The sequence below is a fragment of the Sinocyclocheilus anshuiensis genome, unplaced genomic scaffold, assembly GCF_001515605.1.
Source record: "Sinocyclocheilus anshuiensis isolate Anshui unplaced genomic scaffold, SAMN03320099.WGS_v1.1 scaffold572, whole genome shotgun sequence".
NCBI classification, from domain to species: Eukaryota; Metazoa; Chordata; class Actinopteri; order Cypriniformes; family Cyprinidae; genus Sinocyclocheilus; species Sinocyclocheilus anshuiensis.
This window is the reverse complement of record NW_015555778.1, coordinates 1,235,195-1,248,773: the sequence shown is the minus strand read 5'-3', so window position 1 is coordinate 1,248,773 and position 13,579 is coordinate 1,235,195. Positions and strand designations below refer to the sequence as shown.

The following is a 13,579-nucleotide window of genomic DNA, read 5'->3' as shown; positions in this document are numbered from 1 at the left end:
ATATATGCAGTATATATTTATTTTAAATATTGTTTTTCTAATTTAATTTTCATTTGCAATAGGAGCTAGGAATTTTACAGATAGAATTCAAAAGCTTTTTCTGAAAAATGTTGTCAAATACTGCAAAATATTAACCCATTTTAACTATTGTTTCTATCACTACATCACTCAAAACCTTGTCTGTGTCAGCCTGCTAAATAACATTTTCTTAAATCATCAGAATTTGCAAAACATTCAAAAGACCGCAGAAATCCAAATGCTCAAATTTGCAAAGCATAAAGAACACGTGAATGACCATTAAATGTGTGAATGTTTGCCTAATAGGGCCATTTCCATCAACCGTCCAGGATCACTCTCACATTACCCTTGTTACAGTGAGTCTTGTGAAGACTAATATGCAGTCTTGTACCTTATATGAGGTCATGATGAGTTCCAGAATGTTCCTTGAATCGGATGCCAACACCCCCACAGTAGCACCAGGAATCAGACTTGCATAATTCTATCAGAAAGGCAGAAGGTGGTTAAACATCAACTCCAAACTCCTGGAGAGTAGCCACAGAATTTGAGATGTGGGAGAGCGATAAGGAGAAAGGGAGGGAAGACGAAAGAAAAGGAGAACTCAGAAAACATCAAATATTTGTTTCATGAGAGGTCGGTCTGGGTGATGTGATAAAGACTGTGTTTGAACATGTTGTAAAGAGAATTGAATACACTAGTGATTCATGCAATCTATTCACACACTGATATATCTTTCTTCACAGGTCCTCTCAGGTTCCACATACACAGAAAAACACATGCCCTTTTGTTTGCCTCATTGTGGCCTAAAATGAATAAACATGGAAGAGAAAAATCCCTTGCTCTTTTCTCACCTCATAGTTCTGTCTCTGATTGTCGGTCACAGCGAATATGAGGAGGATATTGTTTTCAACCAGTTTGTCGACAAGCTGCCCTAATGTTGGGTACTCCTAAATATAGAGGACAAAAGTACCAAAATCAAGGCATCCAGTCAGACAACAAATTCAGAAAAAATACTACAGGAGACAGGACAGAACTACGTTCATTTGTTTTAAAAAGCATTATTCAATTAATTTAGGTTTAAAATACAATAATTAAACGAGAACTACTAAATACTGTTTTGGACTTTGTAAAGGAATATTCCAGGTTAAATACAACTTAAGTTATATTTACAACATCTAAAAAAATAATACTCTGAATTATTACTTGACATGCTTTCACAAAATTATAAGCTTTATTTTATATTTTTCCCATATGCTTTTGTAAGTAGTTGACAAATAAAATGGTGTCTTTTTTATTTTATTATAAATTTTATATTAATATTTTTGCCTAAAATAAAAATAAAAATAATTTCAAGCAGCTTTACAAAAACATATATATTATATTATATTATTAAATTGGCTTAAGGCTTGCAAATGTGCAAATGATAAGCTTTCTTGACGATGCGCAGCAGCCCTGGTTTTCTTTGATGCAAATGAAAACAAGGCCGTGAGTGAAATACTGAAGATATGTGTTTCCAAAAACTACATCTATCCCTCACAGCCTCTTTTTTATTTGTATCAAATGAAAAATGTCCATTGAGGTTCATTTCTATTTATTGTAACCCGGAGTATTCCTTTAAGTGATCCAAATTTCCTGATTACTCAGGAATTGAAGCTGCAGACTTCACCTTACCAGATGGGCAGTCATGGAATACTCATTGTTGTCGTCCAGGTAACACTCTCCGTCATTGGGGACAACGATGCCGGACATTTTGCTGTCCATCCCAAAATGAGAATCTGCATCGCTCACGAACACCAGCAGCTTCATGGAATTGTTCTGCCAGCCAATCCTGTCCTGCGTTGAGAGGGACATTTCCAGAAGTTGGAACAAAATGACATCCCTCCATAAAAGCAAAGGATTTCAAGGGAGTCTGTGGAAAACGACTCACCCCGCACACCGCAGCCTGCATGATGGCGTCAAAACCGCCCTCTGGCACGTCCATGTTCGCCGATACCTGCTGTTTTGAGATGATCTCATTAAACTTGTCAGTACTGCTTGTTAATGACAGAAGATGTCTGTATCCAAATGTGGGGAGACATTCATAATCAACACTCCTGCAAAAGAGAAAAGGGATAAAAATGGGTTTCTATTGTCTGAAACGGTTCATCGCTCACTTCTAAATGGAAGATGATGTTATGTGACGTAACTCACTGATCTCAGAGGTCATAAATATGATTGGCTGAAATTAAATCACACTTTCCCCCATTGATGTCCCATCCATCTTACTTCTTGGGTTTATACTGGCAGACCCCTCAGATCTGGCTAAGGTGGTGTATTATGGGAATCACCTGCAGGGATTGGCCAACTCTTCGCGTGTTATCTTGATGAAAGGCAGAACTGGTTTCTCCACAAAGGAACCGAATCCTAGTCTGAATTTGCTGGTAAGCTTAGCCATCTCTTTGGAGAGCGTCGAACCCAAGTCTTTGATCATTTTCAGATCATCAATCATTGATGCTGACAGGTCCATCAGGTAATAAATGTCCACCGGATGGTCCTCCGGTTCCTGCACTTGAATTTGAAAGGTCAGCTGACTTCCTGTAGAGGAGAAATGACAAATAAAGCTCAAAATGGCACAAGTTTACATTCTAAGATTCCAGTGTGGTACAAATGTTTTCCAGGTCAGAGTGATCTTCGGCACCCACTATAATCTGTAGACATTATGTAGTTAATCTATAGGTGGTTTTCTGTCTCTGAATGACTAAATCTTTCTAATCTTACCATCGGGGGAAGTACCTCAACAGCAGAGGAGCAGCTGTGGGTAGAGAGAGACATTTCTTTGATTTTCAAATCTGTGTCACCCATTTTTATACCTGGCCTAAGCTGGAGGTGCATCTTCTGCGGTGCGATGTATGAAACATTAGCGTGGCTGGCACTCTTTCCTAAGCCTTGATCCTTCAGCACTTTGACATTCGTGTCGGGGAACTCCACAAATTCGCCGGAGCATCCCTTCTGAAGAAGAGCCTCTGGTGTGTCGCATCTCTCGTCGATTGAGAAAAAGTCGGTGAAATTCTAGATAAACAATCATTTTAATTATTGTTGGTAACACTTTAGAGTGTTGCATAGTGACATAATTAACTAAAACAGTTCAACTAAAAATTATAATAAAAAAAATTATTATTAAAAATTGACAATGGGACAAAACCGCTCTTAAAAATATATTTTGGTGTTCTATGCACCTTCCTGATGGCAATTTTTTAAATAAATTCAAAAGAGGACGTGAAAAATAATTTACTATCATTGTTGCTACAGCATATAAAGTATATAAAGAGTTTTTTCACTGCATTCTGAAAAATGTTGAAAGCAAAAGCAGTTGTGTTACCTGTAGTGTGCACCAGGCGCACTGTGGCCCCAGCTGCAGACACTCGTCACAGGAGAGAGCGTTCAATTGAGAACACATCCCTGTACACACGACACAACACAGCGTGGTTTGTGGATGCGGTTCGCTTTTCTCAATGCTGCAAAGTTTCTCACGCAACATCAAACCATAGAAAGTCAGCTGATATTTTTGCTCTCTGCCAAAAAGTAGTCTGAGCAACAAGTAGACTAGAAGTAGACTTTGTTGTTTTTCTTCACTTGCATGAACTGCAGCTTTACTTTTCTATTACAACAATATGAAGTCTTTTTAAGTGAAACCTATAAACATAGCAGGTGAGATGAACTGACACATTTGTAAGTTCAAATATGCTTACACTAGAAAAAGAAAGTGGGTTTGTGGTGCAGTCCCATTCTCTGCCTTCCCAGCATGCACTGGAGCATGAATGGTACCGTTTATGTTTGTTTGTTTTGTTTGGACTGTTTACCATTTTTATGTATATCATTGTTTTGTGATGTCAGGATAAGTTTGTTCCTCTATTAAAATGAACACTTAGTTGACAGTAACACCTGTTGTGTTTCATGTACCAAGTTTTAAGAGACATTTGAATGATATTATTTTGTGAATCTTCATATAATTAATATTTATATAATTACAGTAACAAGAACTATTTACATATTTCTCATGAAAACACGAGGCGAAGCTCATAATATGAAACAATTTAAATGTAAATAACAGAAACTATCTCCACAGAACATTTAAATTGACAGATTGACATAATCTAAATAGGTGTTGTTATATTGATGCAGATTTTCAAAATAACTACATTTTAAAAAAAAAATACTTTAAAATAATGAAGTAAATGGGCTAAAAAAAAAAAAAAGCCTGCCGAACTTTTGCCTTCAATTGTCCCAAATGATTAATAAATTTAAAGCCGGAATTAAAAGCTGAATGAGGAACGAAACTGCTCGTATGTAGGCTACTGTCTGTATGTGTGTGATTGATGAAATTTTTCCTCAGTCTTACCTCCGACAGTGGCGAGCCAGAAGTGAAGGACAAGGTAGAGTGAAACAATCCCCATTAGTCCTCACGGTTTCTGATCACAGGAGAAAAAAAAAGACAGTTCATATTCACACGCAAACAAACGCGGGATGCGATCATGCAGCGCGAGCAGGTCTGAGCTCACCTGGACAGTCAGACTCAGCGCGTGCGCTTACCTGCCCAACCTTTATATGCACTTCCGTGCAAGCGAGAACACAACAGGTAAGCCACTCTCTCTCACAACGGCAGGCATCTCACACAGATTCAGGTGTCACAACACAACCACCTCCCTAACGCTCTTGACATCACGCGTATTAGTAAGAAATGGTACACTGGCTTAAATGAAGTACTATTATCGACACAGATATTTTATTTAGCGATACAATTGTGATGAAGTTCTGCCTTTTTCTTAGTCTAGACTTGATCAAGTTTGTTTAATATATTAAAGACGTGTTAGTGTGGCACTTTCTATGGTAATGTGGCGTTTTTTACTCGGATGTCTTTCTCACTTCTGCAAATATAGTTTTATGTGGTGTAGTTACGACATTCAGAGTGAGACTGGCTATATTACCTCGAACACTGAGAAATAAGCAAAACATATATCGAACTGTTCATTTTGGAAAATAAAATGTCTGTCATTGCATTAGGTAACAAAATGTTAAATCAAATGGCATTTATTTGAAAGAAATATAGCCCAAACACACTTTGCAGGCACAACCAACGATATCAAGAAGTTGTTTGTTTGGTTTTAAATTATATATCTTGTTCAAAATGAAGATTAAATGCATTTAGATACTCTCTAGTTGTAAAATATTAGGCTAACATGGTCATACTTTAGTTAATGCAGTGAACTTCACCTTGTTAATTGGACTCCTGTGTGACCTTGAGGGGAATTGACTTTCTACATTCACTAAAAATCAGACTGGGACTAGTTAAACATTAAAGGGGTCATATGATGCGATTTCAAGTTTTCCTTTCTCTTTGGAGTGTTACAAGCTGATTGTGCATAGATAAGTATGGAAGCATATAGGTAGCGAAATTCAATTTAAAATGCAATATGCAAAATGGCAATGCAATATTCAAAATGGCAACGCAATATTCAAAATGGCAATGTATTTCTGTATTTAAATTTACATTTTCCATTACCCATACGTGCAAAGTTTGGTGCAAAAGTAAAATGAAAATTAAATTATATAATTTACATTTGCCATTTCCAACAGTAGTCTTAATATGTAAATTGCATGCAAATTTGAACGCTTTATAAGTTGCGAAATGAAAATAAAAATGTATAACACAAATTGATTTGATATGTGTAACATGTTCAAGCAGAAATGGTAGCAAAATGATCATTAAATGCTATTTGTCCTAAATGCATTTAGACTAACAGTTAGAACACTTAGGATTGCATTTTCATCATGACGCCGTGGGATATGTGTAGCAAAATTCAATTTGAAAATGCATTTCGAGCTGACCATGCCCACCCTCCGTCAGTCATTGCTTCAAGGCGGGGATTGGCGGAAGCGTGTTACGTTTGGATCGTTTGAAACATGGCGGCTGGAGATCTGATAAGATCGTTGAATTCACTGGCAGATGAAGTGGAGCGTGAACAGAGAAATATATGAAGCGTATTCCATGCTAAAATCAAACGTTCTCACAAGAATCTCACAATTCTAAGTTCATATATCTTAAATCTGAGTTTATATCTCGCAAATCTGAGTTTTGAACTTGCAATTCTGAAAAAAAGACAGAAATGGGAGATATAAATTCTAAAAAAGAGTCTGAATTGTGAGATAAAGTCACAATTACTTTTTTTATTATCTTTTATCCTGTGATGGAAACAAACTTCCATAAGTAAAGGTTCTCAACTTTATTTATGATCCCACCTAATTATTTCTCTAAATTACCACAACTTCAATTTTTTTAACATATATTTAAAGCAAAGAAGCGTTTGAGAGAGGCGGGGCATAGAGGACCTACAATAATGTACAGTATTTGAAAAATAATGTGTTTTTTGAACATTAAAGCATGTCAACATATTCTGTTACACCAAATACAAAAAATAATGATCTTTAAAAAAGCATCATATGACCCCTTTAAATAATGAGCATGGCAAAGAAAGGGAAAGTCAGTTGTGAAAAAAATGCAGCCATTTGTTTTCTATATTCTCAAATGCTATGTATATGTAATAGACAATATGTAAATGAGCGTTCACAGCATCGCATGAATTATTCAGTGACTTTCAGTGTACTTTTTTGGAATGCAATCTGTCATGTTTTTTCCTTGTGTGACCCAAATATCTTGTGTTAGATATAACTTCTAAACTAGCCAGCAGCCATATCACCCTGCAGCCCAAGACTGGTTACCCACTGACGCTAAGCAGGGCTGAGCCTGGTCAGTACCTGGATGGGAGACCTCCTCGGAAAAACTAGGTTGCTGCTGGAAGAGGTGTTAGTGAGGCCAGCAGGGGGTGCTCACCCTGTGGTCTGTGTGGTCCTAACGCCCCAGTATAGTGATGGGGACACTATACTGTCAAAAAGCACCGTCTTTCGGATGAGACGTTAAACCAAGGTCCTGACTCTCTGTGGTCATTAGAAATCCCAGGATGTCCTTCGAAAAAGAGTAGGGGTGTAACCCCGGCATCCTGGCCAAATTTGCCCATTGGCCTCCATCATGGCCTCCTAATCATCCCCATATGTACTGATTGGCTTCTTCACTCCTTCTCCTCTCCACCAATAAGCTGGTGTGTGGTGGGCGTTCTGGCGCAATATGGCTGCCGTCGCATCATCCAGGTGGATGCTGCACACTGGTGGTGGTTGAGGAGATTCCCCCTTTCTATGTAAAGCGCTTTGAGTGCCCAGAAAAGCGCTATATAAATGTAAGGAATTATTATTATTATTAAACAAAACACTAAAAGGTTTGTGAGTGTTTAGTGTAAACTGAATAACTAGCAACCTAACTGTTGTGGTTACTGAAACATTTGAAATTGCTGTTGAAGTGTATAATATGTACTTACATGAATTATGAAAACACAAATACTTGTAATAGTTCTTAACTGTAGTCTTGATTTGTTTTAGGGTGGGTCGAGCTTTAATTAGAGGAATCAGGGTCCCGTAAACCCCCATAACTCACACCCTGACTGACATTGAATAATGACTGGAGGCCCCCAAATCACTGTACTGTTGGTTGCTAGTAGTCATTCCAGTTTGACTATCCTGTCACAAGTGCTTCACTGTTTAAATTCCCAATGACAGTTGCCCGTAATGTCACGTTTGTACATAAAATATTACCTGTCACTCATGTCGCCACCTCTAAAAATGAATGATTTCTGGTCACATTTCTTCTACAAATAGCTGTCAGTGTGAACGACATACATTTTTATATTTTCTTTCATTGTTTAGTAGATACATTGCTATAGTATTGCTGATGCTTTTAAATGATATGAAATTAAATGTTAGAAATCAGTTCAGTTAATATCTTGTTTTCTGCAGTTCACTCTCATTGAGTGACCTTTTGGCTCATTGAGTGACCTTTTGACCATAGGGGACGGTCTGATTCTTCAACAAAGCCTGTGGGAATCCCCATGGCTTTGAGTAATATTAATATTTGCTGATTGTGGTTGCATGTGACACATTCCTCTCTATATGGCTGAAAAAAGGTGTGTGTGTGTGAGCATGTGTAAGCCACGCCTGGCTGCGAGGAGCCGTGACTCAATCTCTGTCTGAGAACACAGAAGGACATATATAGATAAAACAATGTTTAACTGGTCAGGTTCTACAAAAGGAGCACAGGACATTGTTTTCATATTTCAAAAGAATGACCAAATGTAATATTTAACATCCGATCGTAAATTGTTTGGATGGCCAAAAGTGTGAACAAGTGCTGCTGAGGCCTCACAATGGATTTTATTGTTATTAAAACAATAGATTAAATAATGGGTTGTTTTAATTTTTACAATCATAATTCAAGGTCAGCATGGAAATATTGTAGTGCAGATGTTGCTCTTTCATAACCTTAGATTTAATAGACTTGTTTATATATCATTTCAAAGTATCAGCTCTCTTTGTTCTAAACTTCCTTGGCATCTTGGCAAATCTGAGCACAGTTTGAGACATATGTGAGATTACTGGGGACTTTTTTCAGTAGAGAAGTTTGAGAAGCACCATATTTAACCATTTACTCTACATTTAATCTCATTTCTACAATTGAAACAACTACATTTTCAAAGATGGCATTTTTCTTTCCTGAAGTGTATATCTGTGACAGGAAGATATACAAGAAACATCCACTACCTAATTCAAAAGTGAGCATCATATGCTCACCCAGGAGGGTGTTATTAGGGATGGATTGTATCAATTTATATTTTTATTTAATTATAATCTATTTATATTTTATTTAATTGTATTAATTATATCTTTATCAAATGTATATATGTATTTGTATTGAATTATTTATTTCAAATACCTCATCTTTCAAAATAAAGAACAAGGATGCGCCACTCAGGATCACATGATCATAAATGGCAAAATTCATGACCAGTGACCATCATACCCTTCACTAACAGATTTTTGAAAAGGATTTGATTGATCACTTCCATTTAGAACAATGGCATTTGGAATTTAACTTAAATGTAAGAAAGGAGTCGTGAAGGGATGGAAACAGAAAGAGAGAGAGACAGGTCAGGCATAGGTCAGCAATTAAGAGTATAAATCTTTTGATTTATGTCTCAAGTACACGTCCAAGACCATATTTTCAGTTATTTGTCGAGACCAGATGAAAATATGGTCTTGGACTTGAGACAGACTTGAGTCTGAGTCCGGACTTGAGTGCTACAACACTGCTATCATATCTTATCCTTTTGTATTCTATCCTATATCCCTTCCTATCCCAATCCAATCCTATCCTGTTCTGTCCTGTCCCATCTTATCTGATCCTATCCTTGCCTTATCCTGTATCCCATCGTATCACTATTCAATCATACATCCCATCCAACCCCATCATATCCTACCCTGTTCTGTCCTGTGCCAGTTTATATTCAACATATCCCGTCCTATCACGATACGAGTTCGATACGAATTTGGTACAACATTTATTTTGTACAGACAGTAGTGCTACATACATGTAGCACAAGCAGTTGTGTTTGATTTGAATTAGATTTTATAATTTCAAGATTTAAAGCAAAAACAGAATGGTCTGACTTTAGATTTATGATACATAAATACATTGGTGAGGACAAAATGAGAAATTATGCTACATAAAACACCTGCATAAAACAAAAAACCGCAGACAGACTGAATGAAAATGAACATTTATTATCTGACAGCAGGTGGAGCTTATGGAACAGCAGCGGCAGCGATATTAGCCTTTCCTTGGTTACCGCGGTAAACAAAGCAGCTGCACTTATAAACACTACTTTAAAGGGTTAGTTCACCCAAAAATCATGTTCGAAACACAAATTAAGATATTTTTGATGAAATCTGAGAGCTGTCTGACCAAGCATAGACAGCAATGCAACTGAAATGTTCCCAAGTTCAGAAACGTAGCAAGGAGATCGGTAAAATAATCCATGTGACATCAGGGGTTCAAACAGCGTATGCTGTTCTCTGTCAGCTGTGTCACACGGATACGCTGTTTCTGTTCAGATCAAATCACAACAACGTAGGAAACAGATCAGGCATGACGCAGCTGACACAGAACAGTATACGCTGTTTACGTCCAGCGGATATTCTCCAAAATGGTGCTAGGGTGACGCGGAGGAGGTGAATTGTTGAATAAAGTCGGGGTTTTTTTCTTTTGCACACAAAAAGTATTCTCGTAGCTTCGTAAAATTACGGCTGAACCCCTGATGTCACATGGATTATTTTACCGATCTCCTTGCTACGTTTCTGGACTTGGGAACATTTCAGTTGCGTTGCTATGCAGGGTCAGACAGCTCTCAGATTCCATCAAAAATATCTTAATTTGTGTTCTGAAGATGAACGAAGGTCCTATGGGTTTGAAACGACATGAGGGTGAGTAATTAATGACATAATTTTCATTTTTGGGTGAACTAACCCTTTAATATGCATTATATGGAGGTAAGAGGAAAAGAAAATGCCATCGAAACATTTCTGAAGATGGTCAGTTCCTCTCAGAGGTACATTCATATAAACCCCCACATATTTGTCTTCCTCTATTTCGAGCATTGCGAACGGTGAGCTTGATCTGCCTGGTACAGTATTTTCTCCTCTTTACAGACTTCATAATTACATTTTGGGAAATGATAGCAATGCAGTTTGTGTGCCATTCTGGAATAGAGATTGGCCAAAATAAAACAAAAAAACGGTTACGATTTATAGCCGGGTGACCAGAGCCCGAAACTTTCCCACACTGCTGATTTAAAACAAGCAGGCAGCTCTTCGAGCTCTTGTGTACCATCTGAACTCGCCGTTCTTGTTTTGGGTTGGTGTGTAGATTATTGTCTCTTCTTCTGCTCTTTCCTGTTGTGACAGTTTGCGTTGCATTACACTGTTCACCCCCTTTTGGATTGATTGCATGAACCGAACCGTGACGTCCGTACCGTGACTATTCAGGACGAATACATGAACCGTTACACCCCTAATATATATATCACCCTGTCCTTTCTTATTCGATCTTATCATATTTTATATCCTCCCCCCCACCATCCTATACTATCATATCCTATCCCATACTATCCTATATCCCATCCTATTGCATCTACCCTATTGTATCCTACAGGTGTATCCTATCATACCATGTCCTATACTAATCTATCATATCTTATATCCCATCCTATGTATCCTATCCTATCCAATCTGATCCAATCCCATCCTATCCTATCCTATTGTACTTTGAACATAAAAATGGATTTAGTCTTAAATATGATATTACATTTGAATTTGACTGTATGATTATGACTGGTTTTAACTTAACTTATTAACTTGCTCAAGAGCCATAAACACAATTATCAAACTATATAAACTTTAACTTTTTCCTCCCATAACAGCAGATCAAATTCGGACACGCAGGATACCTTGCTCAAAGCACATTTTGGCTGTATCAGATTGGAGTAACTCACCCAAACAAGCGTGTATGTGTGTGTGTTGGAGGGCTGCAGTCACACTCACCAGAAATGAATGGCACAGATTCACACCTCATTCTTCCTCACTAAACCATGAATGGAACGTGGAGAATCAGAGAGAGAAAGTAGAGAGAATGAGAGACACTGAGGGAAAATGTCTCTTTTATATAAAGTCAAAGGGAAATAATGTGGGCAGTAAGAGCTTTGTGGTTGTACTGTTTCACACATACAAACACACAGAGACTTCAGAAGCATTACAGACCTCTCAATGGTTTATAATAAGATAATTGTCTTACAATTGTTCAAAGCAAAACACAATCTGGCCTTTATATGAGCCTTTTCAAAAGGAGAACACCACTTCAGATGTCCTCACAAGTCAGCTTTTGAAACATTTCACTACATTGGTGAGGACATTTTATTACTACAGACTAACAAACCAAACCCTCAACTAACCCCAATAAGAAAACTTTATTATTTTGTGTAATAAAACAATAAAAGAAAATAATAACCTTTCTAGCAATTAAATTGTTTACCAGGGATGTAACGATTCACTCAACATGCTATACGATTCACAGTATACTGATTTCATGATATGATTTTCTCACAATTTTTTAACAAAATGAGATTTAAGACAATTATAAATGAAAAGGTGCCCTTTTATTATTTCTTAGACAAAATGCTGCACATTTCTTTGTGAGATTGTAATATGTCAAATGACAAAACTAAATCGAAATTTTAAAACAAATCCCAAATCAAATATATAAATAATACAAATAAAATAAATCTCTTAATATAAACAAATATTGCTCTTTGACTGTGACAGTCTCTTTCCATCGTGGGGTTCAGCATGTGGGTTTTGATTGACAGGGTGCTGTGGTGGTGATGGCAGTATTTAGACTGAAAAAGTTTGAGACAGATCTCCTATCTATATAACACTCACACACACACACACACACACACACACACACACACATGTTAAAGCACAGACATGTAGCCTACATCCACACACGCTCGCACATACATGCACCTAACCTTCACACTCCCTCTAGGATACAGGGTGTGTGTCCTCTCAGCTGTCTGGGGGGGAAGGAAAGAGACAGGTGTACATGCTATTAAATGTGAACTTGTCATTAATATAGATCAAGAAACTAACCTCTGACAGAAATAATAAGAAACAGGAAAGACAATGAGAAAGAGCGACTGAGAGAATCATAAACAGAGAAAAAATAACTACCACAGACACACTCTCTTAGAATAGAGTTTGAGTCTGTGGTAATTAGACAGCGGAAAACACACTCGCACACAATGAGAGAGTGAGACACATGCAAGGTGCCTGTGAGTCTTAGACATAATCTCCTGGATTTATGATAAAACCCTGCAGGCTGATATTACAAAGGGCCCATCGGCACGGCCGCTTTCAGCTAAAGAGGTGTAAATCGACCTTCCAAAGAGATGACAGTGAAATGTAGATACTATATAAATATAAATGGAAATGTACTTTCAACGACAGTAAAGTTTAAAATCAAGGCGAAAGCCAAAAATGCTGAAGATGTGTGCGTGCTGAGCTGATATACTTAGTTTTGTGGCCTTAACTATATCGCCATCTGCTGGTCATGCCAGTAAAAGAATTCTACGCTGAACAAATAAATAATAATAATAATGATTGATTGATTGATTGATTGATTGAAATAAAATTGAAAATTTACTTGTAATTTTCTGCCAGGACGTTATTAATTTTAAGGGTTACATTTCTGTTAAAACACATTAGTGTTTTAACGCTTTGCAGTGCAAAATTCAGGTAAAACACCCGTTAAAACTGGGTTGCTCACATCCGGTCCTGTAGGGCCACCGCCCTGCAGAGTTTAGCTCAAACCCTGATCAAGCTGACTTACCTGTGATTTTCTGTAGATTCTGAAGACCATGATGAGCTTGCTCAGGTGTGTTTGATTAGGGTTGGAGCTAAACTCTGAAGGGCATCGGCCCTCCAGGGCAAGATTTGAGGAACCCTGCATTAAAATATCAACACAGAAGAAAATCAGTACAAATACAATTGGGTTCCAGCACCTGCTAGGGGTGCTTGGACCCCTAAT

The 13,579-nt window shown here is 37.5% G+C and overlaps 1 protein-coding gene across 3 annotated transcripts in view; it reads right to left on the bottom strand.

The window, feature by feature from the left end:
• The window catches only part of LOC107674564 (integrin beta-6-like), a 14,044-nt gene extending 9,419 nt beyond the window's left edge, over window positions 1-4,625 (bottom strand). The window contains exons 1-9 of one of the 3 annotated variants that reach the window (XM_016468573.1): window positions 4,588-4,625; window positions 4,397-4,466; window positions 3,377-3,456; window positions 2,868-3,066; window positions 2,346-2,592; window positions 1,946-2,111; window positions 1,690-1,851; window positions 870-965; window positions 410-499 (exon numbers count right to left, since the gene is read on the bottom strand). In XM_016468573.1, coding sequence (XP_016324059.1) covers window positions 410-499; window positions 870-965; window positions 1,690-1,851; window positions 1,946-2,111; window positions 2,346-2,592; window positions 2,868-3,066; window positions 3,377-3,456; window positions 4,397-4,451 — 1,095 coding nt within the window. In that variant the 5' untranslated portion in view covers window positions 4,452-4,466; window positions 4,588-4,625. The other 2 variants (XM_016468572.1, XM_016468571.1) reach the window with 2 other exon arrangements.
• Window positions 4,626-13,579: the final 8,954 nt, after the last annotated feature.